The sequence below is a fragment of the Larus michahellis genome, chromosome 2 (genome assembly GCF_964199755.1).
Source record: "Larus michahellis chromosome 2, bLarMic1.1, whole genome shotgun sequence".
Classification (NCBI taxonomy): Eukaryota; Metazoa; Chordata; class Aves; order Charadriiformes; family Laridae; genus Larus; species Larus michahellis.
This window is the reverse complement of record NC_133897.1, coordinates 119,721,705-119,742,174: the sequence shown is the minus strand read 5'-3', so window position 1 is coordinate 119,742,174 and position 20,470 is coordinate 119,721,705. Positions and strand designations below refer to the sequence as shown.

Here is a 20,470-nt window from a genome sequence, read left to right as displayed (position 1 = left end):
ATTTAATCCAGAATTTGAAAATAAGTGTCACCTGGTATTTCCAAAAAAGAGGTTTTATGGAGTGGAGAACTAGTTATAATGAATCTTGGGGGTAGGGAAAGTGACATAAATGATATATGGTTTATTATAGCTTTAGGAATACATATTTTTGCCTCAGTGGATGCTCTCAAGTCATAGAATAGTTTATGTTGAAAGGTGACCTGTGGAAGTCATCTGGTCCAGTCCCCTGTGCAAAGCTGAGCCAGTGAGTACTAATGAATAGTTCCAACAGTAACTGGACATGCATGCATTGAAACAAGACCATGGTCCCTTTGGTCTAAAAAATAACAATCAGTAGTTTCTTTTTCATACTATTTTTGCCCTCACTAAAAAGCCTGAGTTTAGTTTTATTTTAGAGAGGAAAGAAGGCAGAGAAAGGAAAGATTTAAGATGTGGTCAACTTGCAATGAAGAGCTTGTTTTTACCATTCCGCTCTTCCAAAGACACGCCATTTAAGCTACACGTTGGCCAGAGGGCAGTAGGCAAAAGAAAGCAGGGAGCCCATTCTGGATAAGGCACATCTGTGTTACCTGTTTGTACCGCTTTTTAATGCGCATCTTAGAGTCATCATCTTTCTCTGTTACTTTGTGAACTTATCTTTTCCTGAGAAATTTACCCTTGGGCTTTTACCAGCCCAACACACCATATACTTTCAGCAACCCTTCTTTCTACCCTACCCCAATCTCACGCTTTAATGAAGCAACCTTGACACACAACTGTTCTTGAATAAGCACAGCATGTTTTACAACTATATTTCAAGCAAGGGCATATTTTAAGTATATGGACTATCAGTGACTTCAGTTGCTAAAGTCTTAGTTTTCAAACACACTATACTCTGACTCTTCTTCCCACACCCAGTCATATACTTTTAAAAGCTGGGAAGAAAGTAAAAGTCTTCTTGTAGGGCACCATTGTCTCCCAGTCTGAATTCTCACAACCCAGCCAGAGCATGGAATCAATCCTTCTTCTGGTATTAAGTTGGGTCCTTTTCAATGAGCCACCACATAGCCATGTATCACCAACTTGTGGCTTGGACCACACCATGCATTGCAACCAAGGAGACTTTCTTTCCAAAGCAGAGTCTGTGGCTCTGTAAAGATGTTCAACAAACCTTTCCCCCCTCTTCTGTTACTGAGATTTCTTTTATATTGCTCCCCACAAAACCATAACACTACTTTGAGTCAGTACAGCTTGTTTTCAAGTAGCAGTTTATAATAATACACCACCATGTCCCTTTAAAAGGCACAAAGAAGAAAGCCATATTACCAGAGTATTATTTTTTCCAGAGTTTAGAAGTGTTTTGCTTTGGAATGCCCAAAGTTGGAGTTAGGTACTTATATTTTTAAAGCCAAATCCAAGACCCTATGCCAGTTAGGAATGCAAGCCTCTCAACCAGAAGCACCCCAATGTACTAACATGAGCTTATATGGGACAAGAAACGGGTGCATTCATAACAGTATTTCATCTCATCAACAAAACTAAAGTTACAAGTGTAATTGAGAACAGAATTTAACTTAGTGATACATAAAGCACGTAACCACTATACACAGTGAGGTTAGATTTGTATGTGCCAAAGCTGAACTTGTATATCTGACAGTTAAAACATCATTTTTATTTTAACTGAGCTAAATTTAACTGCAGTTCACTTGCTATCTTGAAAGAAGCTATTGTTTCCACACAACAATAGCACATTAGTGCATCTATACAACCTTATTATGAAATTCATTCCTCCACACTTTTTTTTCCTTCAGAAGAAATGCACATAGTTAAGACTTCTCCACAGACGTGCTCCAAAGCACAGCCAATTCCTACCAAAATTTTTACGTTAGGTTTGCACGTATTTGAAACATGCAGCACTGAAGCAAAGCGTTCACAGGTATGTCTTTAGTGAGAAGAGAGCTGGCAACAAATTCAAGAGCAGTTATACACCTTTGTCTGCGATTTGCAGCTCCCTTCCCGGACTGTCACATACCTCTAAGTGAATCTGAAACCTGACTAAGGCACTTGAGGTTTAGCCATACAGGAATGTATTGCATGTCCAGGGGCACAAAGGAAAAACCCACATACAGGGAAGCTGCACTCCAGTCCACCAGGAAAGAAGTTGGAAGAATCCTACAAAGACCAGTTCTCCCACAAAATCTGAACAGTTCAAGTTGTGTTGAACAGCTTTGCTGAGGACAGAGCAGGAATGCAGGCAGTTGCAGAGACTCGGCTACTAGGTGGGAACTTAGGCTTCGGCATTTCATAGTCAACTCCTAAACCAAGTTAATAACAAAAAGGCTTCTGGTAAGTTACTCCTGTGCTCTGCAGTTTGATGGCAGCACGGTGTGGGTAGGAGGCTGGCTGTTTTCACATCTAGGAGTGCTCACTCCATTACATTCAGAGCTTACCCCTCAAACCAATGCAGCTGCCACGCCATATTGCCCTACAGATAGTGCAGTTCAGGGTTGCAGTGCACTGTTACTGCAGTACATAGGGAAAATGTTTTCATGGCGCAATGTTCACAGCACAGCACCGTACCATACCTCTCCAAGCCACGTTCTCGTGGGCTCCAAACACAGGAGCATGGCAGTCATCTCATGCTGTGCTGAAGCCACCCACATTAAAAACATTTTTTTAATCACTGTACTGTTTAGTTGCCATTATTAATTCTGGCCTTGGGTATCATATTACGTCGCATGCATACTCTTATACCTCAGCAGTTCTACAGATTGTAGGAGGGAAGCAGCCGAAGAACCAAACCCACTACCTAAATGCCTTTATGGTCTTACTGAGGCTCTATAAAGGCACTGCAACAAGAGCCGCAGCACAAAGAGCAGCTTACAACAATCTGAAAGGCTATTTCTACTTCAGATAAAGAGACCACCACGATAGTTTTATCCTAATTAAGCCAGTAACTTCCAGTTACATACTTTTTTTTTTTTATTATTTCTTAAATTTATCAAAACAAGGGCAAAAATTGGCAGGTCTACATGGTGGCATGGTATGAAGGTTTTACCCTGAACAACTCTCTCTGCAGGGCTATCTATCAGATATAAGCTGCAAGGCATGAGCTGAGCAAACTGGGAAGAAGAGTTTTCTGAGTATGATCCCATGAATTATTGGCTTTTTACACCAACTTCTACGCTAACGATAGTTACCTTGGTTTCACCACACCTATCCCTATTACTGTCCGTCTTTTTGTAATGAAGACAGGCCAATGCAAAGCTTTACAGGGCAACTGCCCAATCCTCTTCGAAAGGCTCTTGATAATTCTCTGAAATGCATGGATTGCACATTGCACACGTTGCACCTATTGATAGCCTAAGAGGGAAAGAGGACTGGGGCAAGCACTGGGGCAGATGGAATACCGGACTGTGTAAATATATATATATATATATAAATAAAAAATATATATATAATTTATAAAAATGCATAACAGGGCTCCAAAACCCTGTAGGGTTCTGTTCTTGAACTTAAGTTTCTAAAAGCCTGTCAGCATCTCTCACAATATTATTACTCACAAACGCAATCCTGTAGGACATTCCTCTGTAGCGTAATACCATCTTCCTAACGGAAGAGGGTACCTGTGCCTCTAGGATTATTATGCCCATTACTTTTTGTTTGTTTGTTTTTGAGAAAAGAGGAAAAGAAAGCAAGCTTATTGCAGGCTTACAATCTCATCAGTGCTTCTGGCAATTCAATCAGACAAAAACCTATCAGTTTTCTGTTGCTTTAGCTCAACGAGAAAGAAATCAGCTCTATAAAGCCCACTGTCCAAAAACATTCCCTTGTGTTCTTCGTGTCTCCAAGACACTAAGTCCTACTGGTTACTCAGGACTTCAGCTTCCACCTCACTTTTGCTCACAAGCTCTACTGGATCTCCCACTTTGGAGAGACAACACAGAACATGTGCAGATTTCTGAAGACTTCTCATAAAAAATTCTATACTACCTCTGTATCAATTTTTTTGTTACTGCATCTTCTTCCAGCAAGGAACAGCATACTCCAACTGCTCCAGACATTACTATAAATACTTGGAAGTTTCCAAATAGTTCCTGCTCTTTACTATTGCTTCTCAAGTGCTTAAAAGCCTATAAAAAGTGTTCGGTACAAAAATAACTCCTACCACATCAGTTAGTTTTCTTGTTAAATTTCATGAAGTATAAAGTTCCTGTAAAAAAAACCCAAATCCAAACAAACAAAAACTTAAGACCTGACAGATACATCCTGCTTCTAACTTCCAATTTTTTTTTCCCAAAACAGCTTGATACTGTTAAAAGTAAGGACTAATATCTTATTATTGAATGACAAAAAAAAGCCTCAAAGAGCTATTTTGGCTACTAGTAAGTTATTGCTTCCCATTTGCACCATACAAGCATCTTAAGGGATACTGGCTCACTGGAACCCAATATACTTTCTATTGAATGGAGCTAATACAAGAGGGAGGGGAGGGAATCTTAAGTAGCACTGGTGGAAAAAAAGTTCCGGAAACTTTAAGATCAAAGGGGTCTCTGCCTTCACACGGAACACTTTCTAAAAATAAAATACTCAATTCAGTTTCCCAAGGCTTTTTACTGAGCCAATACTGCAGTTCCATCAACAGTAAATGCATAAAGCAAACACGAGTCCCTAAATCATCCCGACCACCGAGAGCATTCAAAAATAGCTTTACATTTACCATGCAAGACAGATTTTGTATAACAGGCACCACTTCTATCGAAGAGGAGGCGGAGAAACGCATGCATTTATGCTCATGCTGGGTTTTAAGAGCACCTATCCAAGAAGCTGAATGGAAAACGTAAGGAACAGTTAGAGGCTATGAACAGTTAAAACCAGCCTTTGGTAGATACTGAAAATGCACAGATTGAATATGATATGCCTACAGTTGGAAGAGGTTTACCTTCAAGGCTGCAAAGCAGGAAAACTTTGGTACAAAACTTGCTTAATGATTTCCTTTACCTTGTGGGTTGATACTCTGTGCTGAGCAATTACAGTTAGTTTTTCTAGGAGCCCTCGTAATCTCTCCTGTGTAGCGTGGGAGATCAAGTTCACAACATCAGAGTTAAGTTCCATAATGTCATGCCTTTTACCTGTGGAAGCAGAGAAAATCCATTACGTGTTTTAGTAGTAGCTGATAATTGAAATAATTAGCACAGCAGGTATTCTGTTCCCCCTGGAAGTCATACCCATTATGAATAAAGGTTTGGAGATTATGATTTTCCTGGTAAAGTCACAACTTCAAAGATCTCAGACATTACATTAATAAAACTTAGCCTGGAGCTTCAGAAAATATAGACATTGTTTCACTTAGCCTCCAGAACCACTCTCCTTGCAAGGTCATTTATAGGACAAAGTTAATAAGAACACAAATCAAGCTTCATGTTCGGGGAGGGGGAGAAGTGGTAGCTGTAGAAATTAGTGCCATATTCTGTTAATTCCAGTAATTAAAAAAAATAGAGAATTACATTTTGCCCTTACTTGACACCATGCTTGTTAACAACTCATGACATTTATTCAATGAGCAGGGACGGTTTTTGCAGCGCATTCTGAGCACACGGGACCCTCTCACCTGCCTTGACGGCCCGTCCCACCGCAGCAGCTCGGACAACACATATCAAGTCCAGCCAGGGTCATCACGCCATCACCTTAAACCTTTTCTCTCGGGTTGCCACTGCCTCTCTGTATTTCAGCAGCTGCGACTGAGGCTGGCAACAGCTCCGGGCAAAGCTGTCCCAGCCCCGTGCCCAGAGGTGGCCATCACCTCCGCAAGCTTCCCACGGCTACAGGCTGCCAACAGAGAAGCCTTCCTGTGGTTGACACCATCGATCACTCAACACAACTCCACCGAGACAGCTGGACAGCAGGAACTTTTCCCTAGTAGGCAGGGCAGGCAGCAGTTTCACACGCTTCATACACCGTACCCATCAGAAGAGCTTTTCCTTGACCCTCAACTGCACTTAGAGCAGCTGTAATACTTTATGATGCAATATACTGCCCACCTTCAAAACTCATTTTGGTATTTATTGCCAAGTGGAGTGTTAAGAATGGATAAACAGTACAGTGTAAGAAACACTAATCGCCTATTTCATTTGCCTTTGCTACTTTAACTGAAAGTGAATAACAATCTCGCAAGATGGGGAGAATCTACAATGTTTTCCCAGATACGATCAAAGTGTTCCCACTGTTTGATCTTGGCCAGTGAGCTTTGGCCTCTACCTTGGCTGAGCACAAAGCCCATTTTGCTCAAGCACCTTTCAACACTTCCTCAGCAGTTTCCCACTACACTGAAACGTCATCATAAAGACAAAACAAATCGCCCCAAACCTCAAGACCTCCCTCCACGCAGACACACTTCCTAAACCAAAGAGGGCTCAAGCTCAAGAGCAGAAGTGTTCATTTTCTGAACTGTTGTACTCCCCAACAGCATTCCTTTCCTTGCCATCAAAACACTTTTCATTTATGACATGACTTATTATGTGGAACAGCTACCATGCCAGCCATGAAACAGCCAGGCTTGTATTTTCCATCTTTCAATGAATTGTCTTCACACCCCAAACCAGACAGTTATTCCAGAAGTACGTTATGTTTTTGTAGAGCTCTTTAATGTTTCTTATACCTACTTCCCATGGATAACTGGTTAACCCTCTGCTGAATTTTGAGAAAAGCTTCTAGGCACCAGTTTCAATGTTTATTTTTCTCCTCTTCCACTAGTAGCACAGCACCTACTTCACTCAACTATGCCCCACACAGCTCAGATGGCACATCTGGCTCACTAGTGTGGGATGTATAGAAGATAGCACTTGCAGGCTACATGCTTGTCACAGGCTAGGTTCTTAGTTTGGACAAGAACCAGTTGCGTGTAGAAAGACTTTGTGATCACACAGTTAAACCACTGTGACAGAATTACGACCACACATATGAACTGCAGGCTTTCCTGAATGCTCAGCTGTAAAACTCACTGTTCCAGTATGGCAAGCTACCAGGCAGAACGTAGGAGCAAAGAGTTGAGCAACATTCACCCAGTTTGCTGTAGACAGCAGTGGTACCAATCAGTGTGCTGCTATACAAATGCACGCTCCCTGCTCTGACATTGCTGAGAGAGTTTCTGTGCAAAATAACAACTAACAGCTGAGATGATACATGCACTAAAAACTTCCTATTACCGTTTAGTCTCAGACATTCAACATACATTCCACGGTATTATTCACTGACACAAACAGCTTTCACATCTCTTTTGCATCAAATTAACAAAAGAATTTTCCATAGAGGGAGTCATAAACAAGGGTCTGCCCTGTGCATATTGGCAGTTTGAAACCTCTTCCTAATCACATCATCAGGATCTGTAACATTGGTCAATAGAGTACAGATATCTGAACAGACTGAGGAATGCAAAAACTGTTAGGAAAAATCAGCATAATGCCTCAAGTTAGGAGCTGCAGAAATAGAAAAGCACTCTTAAGTGTCTGATTTGACACTAGCATCTATACGGTTGTTATGTGTTCCATTAACTTTAAAAGTAATAAAGTTGCTCAGTTCTCACATGTAAAGTGGCACCAATTTCTTTTTTACTGGTTGTACTTCAATCTATTTCCATGTAAAAAACCTTTGAGAACAGTTGTTTCCTAGAAGAGGAAGTAAAAACTCAGTATAGTTCAACAGAAACATATTAATTGAGATGACAGGTCTTGATAGTTTCAACTCTTCCTTCAAAGATTGGAGGCTGGCTTATGAAGCAGGCAAGGAAATACTACATCCGCACGTATCTGTTACGTATGCTTTGTTCTCACCTATGTTTAAGATCTTCTTCCGAAGCACTTCCGAAGAGAGAAAAGGTTCATCTGCACAAGAGCGGATCACTGTACCAATGAGCTCAGAGTTTGTTGCCAAAATGCATGCGTTCTCCTCGTTAAGATTGACCCCAGCCATAGAAGTCACATCATTTATGTCATCTTCATCTCTACTAAAGAGAAAACCAGAGTTTTATGCTTGGTTCAGAATGGATACAAAGAAAAAGCCTCTAGACTACCAACCAACAGCCACATTCAGGTATCTTGGAGGCTACCTCTATACAATTGATGTTTAGTGTGGGTGTGGGCAGCGACAGAGAACTCCTAAAAGCTTTCACACTTCAGTGAAGTGCCTCTCAAACGCTTGCTTGACTAATGCCTCATTTGCTAGGCATGCGAATCCTTTACATGAAACTGAAATTTTGAGCAAGCTCAGAAAGCAAGGACTGAGGTAAACCTGGCTTAAAAGGTCCCCACAAGCCCCCCACCCCGCACCACTGCTCTTATAGCCTGAAATTTGTTCTAAAACTCTAATTCACCAGGTAGAACCAAGTGTTGAATAAAGCTGAATACTGACTCACTGAAGTTATAAACAAGCCCATTTTCTAACTGAGATGCCTACCCTATGAACTTAAGCTTACAGCACAAGCATATTAGCACAAACCTGATCTTCACTTTTCTTTTAGTGAGTTCCCTTAAAAAATAAGATACAAACGCTCCTTGTCAGTAGTATATAGTACCAACACACCTTGCCCTTTAAATCAGAACTACCATATAGTACTTATGTACGTAGCAGGGAGGATGCTATGCTTCTGAAGAACAGTGGCAGAGCTCTAGTTCTTAACATCCCTCCGTTATCTGGATTCCACTGTAGCAGCTTTGGTCTGTCTGCATGTTCAAAATAGAAACTCAAGTTTGGTGTACTTAGGGCTAACATAACTAAGACTAACTATAATCATGGCAAAGCTCACGTTAAACAAATAGCCTGTGTTCCTCAGCTTTTTTTTTTTTTTTTTAAATAATTATTTTAGTTAAAATACTGAATTAATTTTATATAGGAAAAGTTTTTGCAAGACCTTAGCAATGAAAATGCCAAGTTAGTTTCAATTAAGTTTAGATCATCAAAGAAAGCCTTTTTTGCATCACAAAGTGACAAAGGCCCTAATAGTGGCTTCAAGGGTTTTGAACCAGAACACAAGTCATCATCATTAATACAGACAGGTGCAAGCACTCAATCTGAAAGTTTTTTGATTCAGAAAACAAAAGAAAGCAAAAAGTCAAACCACACCACCCCCTCCTAAAAAGTATTCACTGGCAAGAGCTGATAAAGTTCATCTTCAGAAAATACTGTGTGGCCTACATAACTCTAGAACCAGGGTTTAGTCACAACCTTGCCATTCTTAGGTGAAATGGGATCTCTTGGAAGCTGTCTTCTGACTTGCAACAGGTAGAAGCTGAAATTACTACAACGTGGGTTGGGTTTGAGCGATACTCAAAAGACACAAGAAAGTGTTGGGATTTTTTCTTAAAACTATAGATGCATTTTCTCCTTTGGGCTTCAATGGGTTTCTACGGCACAAGTCTTCTCCCACAAACTTCTAGAGAGAGAAGCCTGACTAGGAAAGGAGTCCAGCCTTCCCTTACTCCTCCTGCCATTTGTTTGTGTGCCCTCACGGACAGCAGTTTCTATGTGATTTGTTCAGGAAAAGAAGACCCATCAGATTCTCAAACCAGCTTCATTCAGAAAGTCTAGACATCGCTTCCTGACTAGGCTTGTGCCCCAAATCCACTGTGCTAAGAAAAGTGTTACCCTCTTGGATTGTCAGAGTGTCACTGCTGCTAGAACAGCTTCCCTCCTCCTACAACCAGCAACTGAGCAGTTCCAAGCGTATACTCATGCTCTATCAGCCTAACAGAGACCCTGATCTTTCAAGAAGTGTGTAAATGAAGCTTCACCGCATGCTAATTGGGTGCTAACTGATCTTCACAAGTACACTCCAGTCTCCTCTTCTTAATGACCACTACAGAGAAGTCTTTGCAGATGGCAGAGGCAAGAATCCCACTAAAGCGCAGTGACTGCAGATCTGCTGATAAAGAAGATTACAAAATCAGCACAATTAGCACCAAGAACGCGCATCATAAGCTATCAGAGGTGCAGGTGCTGGAACCTGATGTTACCCCTGTGGAGCTGTTTATGGAATGCAAGTAAGGATGCTTGCACCTCAGGTACAACTGTATAGCATGCAGTTTTAGTAAGTCATTTTAGCTTTTAATCTGGCCACGTACTCCAAATACTTAAGCAAGAAGGAGGTAAACTTCTACACTATACCTCTATACACCTTTCTACATACACAAGATTCAGTTCTCTCAAATCAGCCTTTATCAGTTTACTATTTTCTTTAGTATTTCCATGCACACAATCTCTTGTGAGTACACACATACAAGAGCTTATATGCAAGTCAACATCTCTACCTGTGCTGTTTTTAAGGACCAATTCTAAATTCTTCAGTGAGGGATATAAGTTTGGATTAAGTCACTGAGTCAACTAGCCTCGATGAAAGACTAATTTGTACCTATGAAAACACTGCTGCACTTATTTTACTTAACCCAAAGAAACTATCATTACATTTCCTTAGAAGTAGTGCTTGCTAAAGATGAATGTAAGTTTCAGAAATCATGTTAAGTTTCTACTTTTTATTATTCTTTCTTCCTTGCTGTTCAAACAAGCCTCAATCATTTTAAGTAAGGTATCATGTGCTTCGAGTAAACTATAAAAATCATTCTACTAAAGTGATAAATTCAAAATATTCCAGAGTATATATGCAGACGTTTCTGTTGAATACGGACTTGCTTTCATTTTCAGTAATCCCTCCGTAAATCTCCTCTTCTACACGACTTCCTTTAATGCTTTTTGCACATGATCATGTCACACCCAGAAATCAACAAGAAAAACTCTCACAGCTGTTATAAGTCTCCTGTGATTTAAGCTTATCAGGATAAGGGGGGGAAACGGAACACAGAGTTCTGAGCATTACCCTGCATGAAGTCGGGTTTGACATTTCTACTAAATATTTCACTGGAAAAGAGGCCCAAGCAATGCGGATGCACCTCACATCTATGAATTTGCCTGTATTGGTTGAAAAGTGAGTCTGTGGCACCCTCTGGTGTTCGACCAACGCACACATCTTCCTTTAAATCCATCTTTATTTACTCCATTTTATACAACAGTCTAAAGGAAAACTAGAAAGGCACGCTTAACCCAAACCTCTGTGCACCGTCATGGACAACAACATGGGACAGAAGAATTCCAGTGGAGCAAGAAGCACCAGCACTCCCCACCACCATGGGGCAGGTGGAACAGCTGCCCAGATGTTCTCCACTCTACTGTCTCGCTCCTGTTTGTCTGCTACTTGAGATTGCTGGTATCTTCCAGACAAAACGCACAAGTCAGATGTATGTGCTTTGGAGAACAATTCGATTACATAGAATAGATGGAAAAAAAAAAAACAACTTTGTAGATGCAAATGCATGTCTTATTTTTTCCAGGGTGCTCTACCATGTACTTTACAGAAGTATGCAGAACAGTTTATACAAATTTTGATGCCTTTAAAACAGACTGCCCTTTACAATACATGCCATGGGGCAATCAAGTGCCAGCAATGCCCATGCTTAGCTGAAATCTTCTCATTTCTAGAAGGGTTTTTTTTTAACTGGTGGGTGGGGATCACCATTTTTTCTACTGCTAATCTCGAGCAACCAAAACAGCCTATTAAAGCACAGACAAGGTCAAATTGCAGCTTATTAAGTACAGCTTAGCGAGTATTACATTCTCAAATCCTAACCTAACCTAGTGACAATGGCAGTCAGGCTTGATGATACACTGCAATGAGAAGCCACAGTTTGATGTGATCGTACACGTGACACTTCAATTACAAGACATGCTCTCTGCCTATTACGAGTCTCATCACAAAACCTGAAAGGGGGCCATGGTGCTTCTCTCTGCCTTACAAATGATCAGCCAGTTGATGGATCACAGGTCAAAAAACAGCTGTGCTGGGAATAATAAAAGTTAGAACAGAACAGAGCAAGGAATGTCTATTGCCCCGTCCAGATTAACACTATGTGGTGCTCGACCTTCTTGGAGAATGTGGATGCTTCATGTAGAGAAGCCAAAAGTTTAGGTACATGCTTGCCCAGTTCAGGTATATGAAGATTCTCACACGTAGTTTTTAAAGTCAGAAAGTTTGGTTATAACAGGGAATAGGAGAAGCACCAGTGATGTATGCAAAGAGATGACTTCTTCAGAGAAGAGACTTACTAGAAAAATTTAAGGTGAGCTAGAGATTTCAAGTCTGAATTCTCATTACACTACTTTGAAAAGTAGGAACAGAAATCCATCTTGGATCACACTGTAGACACAAAGTTTTGCCTACACTAAGAACTTAATTCAGCGAAGGAACTTCAAGAACTCAAACTTTTTCATGTAAGACAGTTGATATATTCTGATTGGAAGATCACAAAAAAAAAATTTCTAGGCTTTTCTGTAGGTTGTTTTGGTTTTTTTTTTTTTGTTTGTTTCTTTTGTTGGTGTTTTTTTAATGATATTTATGAAGTGATTTTTGCAAATACCACTACGCAAAATTACATCACAAATTATATTCCGAAGTATATGTCGTAATAGCTTGAGGGAGCTGAACAGAGCTACTGCTTTAACATCAGCTTTTTATTTTAACTTCTGGCTACCAATGTTTTAAGTGTTCAGTGTACACTGTATGTTACTGTAAAAAACAACAGCTCTCTGTCTATATCAGTGCACACAAAGCTGTAGCTTTCAAGAGATGAGAAGTCAACTGGTCAACAAGAGGAAGTTGTTATGTCTGCTTTTATCCCTGGTAGAGTAACTTCAAGCTTGCCTTAAGGTTTTAAGACCAATAATGCTTATGGCAGTCTGTACCTCTGTTTCAACACCGTATTTCGGATATAAAAAAATAAATTAAAATTCTGCTTTTGAAAAGTTCATCAGTTAACAGAACTAAAAGCCTAGAGAATACGCCAGAAGCCATAATTAGAGGTGTAGTCAAAGACTTTCACCTTTACATACAGGAGGAAGCTCATAAGAGGAGCTAATAAAAGATTTCATAATCCAGCACAGAGCTTTAGACAGGTTGTTACCAGTCAGTCCAAGTAACAGTTCAATACTATCTTGAGGTCTGTAAAAAACAAGAGGTTGTATCTGACTTTGCTTTAGATTAGTTAATAGTACTCACAGAATGGAGATCAACAAGTGAAAAACTAATCCACACTGTTTGTATAATTACTCTTGTGACAGCACGATGAAAACCCAACCTCATCAGGCCAGTTTTCTTATATTAAGAATAATTAACATCTGCTATGAGGTCAAAACTTTTAGGTTCCCCTATGCCAAAAACTACCTATCATAAACAAGTTGCTAAAGAAAGTTGCTTTTATTTGGGCTCTGTTCCCACCTCCATACTTGCTGTCTGTTCCTTCCTACAGTAAACTTCTGATGTTGTTTATTGTTACCTGAAGGATGTTGCTCCATTCTCTTTTATTTTAGCTTTCTGAACAGGAGATGTTTGAAGCGACAGAATTTTACGTCCTGGCAGGGTAATTTGTTTCAGAATGGAACCTAAAACAAAATAAAGAACATGACATAGCAGAAAGCAAAACGCTAAGACAACTGTTTAATCAGTTCATACTTCTAGCAAATGCTACTGCAGACTCAGTAACAACTAATTAGGTCCATTTGGAAACCAGATACTCTAGAGTCTTACATTCTGCATGTACTGTATGGACAAAACCCCTACACGCTCTCAGCAAACACCTTCCACTATGCTGACCAGTGAAAGGTTTTAGTGAAAACTGGCTGGCTGAGACAAACTCACATCATGCATCGACCTGGACCTGTTAAAGGAAAAAAAGCAAAGTCTCACGAAGAGATTCTCAAAAGCATCACGGTTTAAAGGAAGTTTACTGCAAGGAGCTTACTCACAGTATTTTAACAAGTATAAATATTTGATTGACATGCTTTTAACAGGTGCTAGAAGTAGACATGGCACTGAGTTTCTTATCAGAACTCCAAGCAGGCAGTAAAAATGTTTAACTTATCGCACAGAGCTGGCTGCTCCCGACAGACAACCACCATCAATTCACTACAACTCCTACAATCTACCAACAGCCTGCACTCATTTCTATACCTCAGCAGTCCTCTCCCTCCTCCATTAAAGAGGTTACACTGTACCTGCAGGAAATTGGTTAGTTTGAACAAGTGTATTCAGCGGCATCCTTTTCTCAGCAGATGTCTGTAGGGTCAGCGTTGAGGGTTGTGGGAGTGTGGATACTTGCTTTACAATGGTTCCTGATGGTTGCTGGACTACCTGGAAGTGGAATATCCAATATCAAGAACAGCTAAACATAGAGAGAAGTAAACAGCATCAATGTGTTCAGCCAGCCAGAAGTGGCACTAGGCATGCATGCATGTCTAGCTTTCAGTTTAAAGTAAACATGCGCAGAAATTTTTTTTTTTTTTTACTTCATGACAAGAAACAAAATCTTAACAACTTGGTGGTGAGCTTTAAGCTCCAGCTCATTTAGCAAGCTCTTCGGGACACTTCACCCCTACTCTCCATTGATAACTGTATTATACAAGTTTCAACGAGGACTACACAATACATTACACTAAGAGGCTTTCCTCTCTGTAAGTCTTGCTTAACAGACTAACAATTGAATATTGAGTCTGCCTGGCAACAAGTTCAAAAGGGCAGCTGTCACATACACATAGTTAAAAAGAGAGAACACCAAAACAAACAGTTTGAAATCTTGCATGAAATCCTTTTCCTGCCAAGAATTAAGAGTATACACTATAAAGTTACTAACGCACTTTTGGAGCTGCAACATCAATTGTAAATTGAGATGCTGAGTTTCAAAGTGTTAAGCAAAAGTACACTGAACACATCGGTTCGCAGGAACATGAAGTACCAACTAGCAACACCTATAGCGAGTAGAGCCTCCGCACAGAAACATCAGTACACTGCTGAAGGGTAAAAAGGAAGGGGGATGATAGTTTTGTGTAAAGAGGCTCTTGAAAGAAACAAAACCAGACAGCAGGATGTCATCACAACACAGACCTAAAGGCACAGCCCATAAATACTAATTCTTCCTCTTCAGGGGTAGCTATTAAAATGCAAGAAAATAATAAAATTGCAGCATCCCTAAAAGTGTCATTTCTAAGCCTCCTAGCTAGCAGAATGTGAGCTGCAGCTTTTCATACATCTTTTGGAAAAGTTCTTCATTCCAAGTAGTAGAAAGATGTGCTTGTACCAAAGCACAAGATTATCAACACCTTCAGATTGAATCCTACTTTTTTAGCAACAAAAAGCTAATACAAAGGAATTTTCAAGGTAAAGAAACCACTTTTTCTCCTCTATGTCTTTTATTCTAACTTCAGAAAGTCTAAAGACTGCTTGCACAGCAACACTGCACAAGTTTAACTAAATGAAGAACTGACACTTATTAAACTTCAGAAATTAGGCTGTGTCCTTCTGTCATCTAACTTCATATTTATCAGTAAACACCATGAAGGTAAGTGTCCCACATTCACAAAAAGAGGTACTTTGCGTATCAAATAGTCAAGATATGTCCCACTCACCCCCCATACCACTCTGCTACTAGTGTCGTGGTTCAGCATAGCAGCACTAACATAGAACAACTGAGCTGAAGGCAGTGTTTGAAAAACAATGAACAGGCAGTTCCTGAGAAGAAACACAAGATCCCTATCTCCCAACTTTTTATGCAGAAGTAAGAACGACGGGAGTACAGGGACGGACTGCGGAGAGAGTCAAGGCTCACACGAGCAGGGCTGCCTCGCGAGCTGGTACACACACTAACATTTGGTTCAATGTGTTTTTATGAAACCACAATCTGATCTTTCTGAAAGATCCAGCTTCCATCTGCTGGAAGTTGAAATAATGTTAACAGCATCATTTATATGTTCAGATAATCACTGAACCACCAACCAGCTTGGATAAACCTGCAACCACACTGATACGCACCTTGAGATCCTCCCTACCACCAGCAAGAATGATGCTTCATCTTCAGCATGCAAAACTCTGAAACCAGCACAGGAGGAAACATAAAGCATTCAAGGTGAAGGTGCGGCAGACAAGAAGAACAGCCAGTGTTAAATCAACAGCCTAGCTGGAGATTGGGAAGTCAGTCAAGTAACTGAGGAGACTAGATCAACGAGAAACAGAAAGGATGTGTTGGCAGTAAAGCTGAGTTTGTGTTTGCTATTCTAGCTGCTAGACTAACAAAAGCTGGAAGTCCTTGGGACTTGCAACAGAACAGGGCAACAATCCTAGAAATTTCAACAAGGATCTAATGCCAGAAAAAAAGTATTACAAAAATAGATAATATCTGTAAGAAAGAGCTATTGCCTCTTTTCTTCAGGTTAGCAGCAAGAAGTAATTAAGAAAAGGGACTGTTCCTTTGTGCCACGTTAAGTAGGTTGACAGAGACATCAGAATAAAAAGCACGAACATTCTTAAAGTAAAAAAAAGAAAGCAATGTAACATCCATCTGACAGCACAGGGACAGCTGCCTGAGAGAGACTTTGATTAGCCTTACTGGAACCTTTTCTACATTCATAAAGCAAAGTTCAGAGACGAGCAGAGAGATGGTAAGGTATCAACACACACTACAAGCAATATTGCTTCATGAAGGAAGCCTCACCAGCTGAATGCAAAAGCATACATCCAGGACAAAAAAAACTCTTGAAAAATAACAGAGGAGATTTTCTGCTCAAGAAAGCTCAGCTCTGAGGGGACCTGACACTAACAACAAGTCACTAGGAACAAATGGTTGGAACAGCACGAGCACTTCACTTCTTGCTTCAACCACTAGCAATGTCCAGGGAGCATGTCTCACTGGTAATTGCAGGAACTACACCATAAAAATTCTTGCTTTTTATGCTTAACATGAAGTTGTGGTCTCACAGCAGCTTTCTCACCACTGGAAGCAAGCGGTTGGTAATGTAAATTTTCGTTTATTGTGCTTTAACAAGAGACAAAGCAATACTACAGCAAGATGAGCTTTCTTTGTAAGATGAAACTTCTGTGTGTGCCAATGCCCTTAAATGAATCTGTGTTAAGAAAGTCACTGAGAGGGAACCCTGTCCAACATCCAACTCTCCCCGCACAGCCATGTGATCAACCCCAAAAGCATCCCTGAAGAACTGGCCCCTCTGTGTCCACCATTCAAACCTCGAGTTTCGATAATCATGCCACAGAAAAGACAGTTACATGTTGCACCACACTAGTCACAATTTTGATATTAAAATACTGCAGTGTCGCATTCTTAAGCGGCACCAACATTACATCGGAGCTGGCACATGAAAGTCCACTTTACATTCCCAAGCACAAGAGACCTAAATTAGAAATGGGCATGCAGGGGGAGTGTATGGCATCAGATAACCCTGAGGGCTGGAAAGGGAAAAAAAATTGCTGGCACCATTGTATGGACAGATTTGCACAGCTGGCACGTTCTTCCTTTCAGCTGGCAGCAGCACTCTTCTGTTAAGAGAGGGGAGGTCCAGATTTGTTTTCTTGTGGGAGGAAAACAGACCCTCTGTCCGTTCAAGGAAATGCACTAGGGAAGCCCTAGAAGATGCAGCTGCTTCTATGAACTTGCTCTTTGTGCTAATAGGTTGTCTGAACAAACACCAAGCTCCTGATACGGCTAAGCTGTGAAGTGGTCAACTCAGCCCTTCAACTAAGAGAACAAAATTAAAAAGGTATTTTGAAGAGCAAGTCTTTTAATCACTGTGCCTGGGATCTACCCAAATGAGGATAAAAACGTGTTTTGTATGCAATTCAATGCACATAAGGCACAGTGAAGAAAAGCAATTGCAATAGGCTGCCACACAGCAGTAGCAGAGGAGGCAGAAGTCATTTCTTGAGTTCACCAATATCACATTCAAGAAGTGTTTCGACTCCCTAGTGTACAGTTAAGCTTCCTCGTCTATTTGTACAGATGGCCAACCTTTCCCCTGGATTACATGGCTTGCTGTGTAGCCAACAAACTGCTCTCCAGCCCTTCTACAACCTAAGAAACCCTCATTTTCTTCTGGCTGGAATCTCAAATTTAGTCCTTAAAGACAGTAAGGGTACCAATTCCTTTTCCAATTTGGCTTTAGCTGCTATCATCAAAGACTGATAGTGCATATGCTTGATAACTGTTTTTAAACAAACCCACTCGTAAAAAGGATGCCCATCCCCTCCATATAGTTGAGTACTTTGTTCTTTTTAAGCAAGTCTGAAAAGGTGAAAAGCTGGTAGCGTAAGCTCATTAATTTAGAATGCAGGATTCTTGTATTACATCCACCTTATGCACTTTGAAAGGAAGAAAACTTAAAAAAAGCAAAACATTTTAGGGGGGTGAATACTGTTAAATCAAGTATACTCAATAAACAAACTACAAAGGAAATTCACATACTAGATGACCTACTATACATGTGGAAAGTAAATCTAGCTTCATAGGAAGTCTAATGTTTTCCCCTCTTTTTAAGGAAAAATCTTTAGAAGGAAGTCCTCGATTCAGTAATCAAGTTCTTGATCTGCCAAAGGTAGACTATTCTCTCAAAATACTTGAGAATGTTATTTGCAGGTAGACCAGTCAGACAGCATATTACTCAGTATCTCAAACACCCATAAACCAAACTTAATGTATTTCACAACGTTGCTCTTTTGGGTATACCTGCAATCCACAGTTTGTTGGTATTTAAAATTAACATTAGCAAGAAGTTAACCTGTGCCAAGAAAAAAAAAAATGTTAACACATTGCTTCTGAGGGTATTGTTTTAATAAGACATTTATTCCTCCTGGAATTTGTTAGCTAATGAGGCCTGATAGAAAAAGCTCACTTTTGGATGACTTCATAATTAACATGTCTTAGTAAATTTGGAGGTCGGAACTCTGCTCTGAAAAGCTCCTTGAGCTAGTTCGTACATTTCAGTTAACATATCACTAAACATCATCAAACCACCTGTGCCTGCAAAGTATCCAGGGTAGGAACTACCAAGGTAGACGTACTGGAATCCCTGGTGGCTAGCTCAAGCACAGCCCTAACAAGGCATCTAACAGTAATTAATATAAGCATCCCATGAGCAATTTCTGTTTCCTGCCTTTTCTTCCAGATGCCAACCTAGCCTGGTGGCATGCATATCAGGGGTCAGAACTCATGTTCCCTTGTGTCTGAAGCTGGATGTTCAGTCTGGTTGAACGGCGGTCAGCATGCCTTGCAAGAGACTGAGCTTACAGCTTAGCTGTTGATTCACCGGTTCAGCAAGGGCTCAAAATCCCGAAGTATGACAAACATAACTGATTGACTTATGACAGACTAGCTTCATATGTTAAAAAAAAAAAACAAACACAAAACAAAACAAAAAACCACACATTAAGAGGTAAGATCCAAACTGGTATCCTCTTTACAAAATGGTAAGAGTCAAAGTAAAGAAGCCTGGTTACAGAGAAGCTGAGAAATTCATCTTACCAACTGTTTGACTTTAACCACCTGCTGAGTACCCACTGACTGAGCAACCACGGAGTTTGGCTGTGAGATTTTAATACTGACTGGGGTTCCAATGACTGGTTTCAGAGGCTGGATAGGGGTTGCTGCTGAAGATGCTGCTGTAGAGACCAGTAGTGGCTTTGCAGACTGGAGAGAGGACGTTGCTACCGCAGAGGTGAAGACTGGCTTGACAGTATGGATAGCAGTCAGCCCTGATGTTGTTATCGTCGTGGTAAGGACTGAAGCTGCAGGACGAAGAGATGCTGTCACCACTGTAGAGGAAGGAACAGGCTTGGGCTTCACAGTCTGTAGAGAAGTTGTTGGCAACACGCTGGCAAGGACCGGTTTTATAACCGGAGTAGCTGTGACTGTTACAGAGGCAGACGCTGGGTTCGTAACTGGAATAGAAGTTGTTGCTATAGCTGAGGTTGTCACTGCTATTGAAGGAGCAGGGGCTGCAGAGGTGCAAGTTGAAACAGCTTCTTGGGTTGGAGCTGGCTGCTGCATACACTGCTGGATAAAGCTCTGAGCATTGGGCATTAGCTGCCGTAAAGCAAGCATGCTTTTCTAGAAGAAAAATGAAAAAACACTGGATATAACACCAGCAGAGTTTTCCACAATACTGATACATTAGCAACTGAATCTTCTTCCTCATCTTCCAATTTAATTTTTCATGAGACAATAAACTGCTTATTCTAAACAAGTTTTGCTAGAATTCAGGCACCCTTAAATTGATGACGATACTGCTCAGTGAAGACCATAAGAATCACCAACACAGACCGAGCAAAGGTCAACAGTCACCATGGCTTCACTGCACATGGCAAACTCCATCTATAGGTAAACTCACCCCTCTCTTTCTTCTTTTGTTTAGATTTTTCAATTTGAAATTTGTGTTCTTGAAAAAGACCATTTTCACTGTTTTATTACCTCAAAAAATTTTGTTTTGCCAAAAAACCCTGCTATATTGTAACAGCTGTGTTTATTCCATGGAGCCTGCCTGACAGAGAACTACAAATTATCCAATAAAGTCAGAAACAAGCTCGGAAGAGATGAGCATTTCTATACCAATACAGCTG

At 40.5% G+C, this 20,470-nt stretch overlaps 1 protein-coding gene across 2 annotated transcripts in view; it reads right to left on the bottom strand.

Moving 5' to 3' along the window:
• Positions 1 to 20,470, bottom strand: part of TAF4B (TATA-box binding protein associated factor 4b) — a 75,499-nt gene that overhangs the window by 26,611 nt on the left and 28,418 nt on the right. Inside the window, exons 7-11 of one of the 2 annotated variants that reach the window (XM_074576878.1) lie at positions 19,377 to 19,961; positions 14,071 to 14,206; positions 13,353 to 13,458; positions 7,809 to 7,981; positions 4,981 to 5,111 (exon numbers count right to left, since the gene is read on the bottom strand). In XM_074576878.1, coding sequence (XP_074432979.1) covers positions 4,981 to 5,111; positions 7,809 to 7,981; positions 13,353 to 13,458; positions 14,071 to 14,206; positions 19,377 to 19,961 — 1,131 coding nt within the window. The remainder of the gene's footprint in view (positions 1 to 4,980; positions 5,112 to 7,808; positions 7,982 to 13,352; positions 13,459 to 14,070; positions 14,207 to 19,376; positions 19,962 to 20,470) is intronic. The other variant, XM_074576877.1, reaches the window with a different exon arrangement.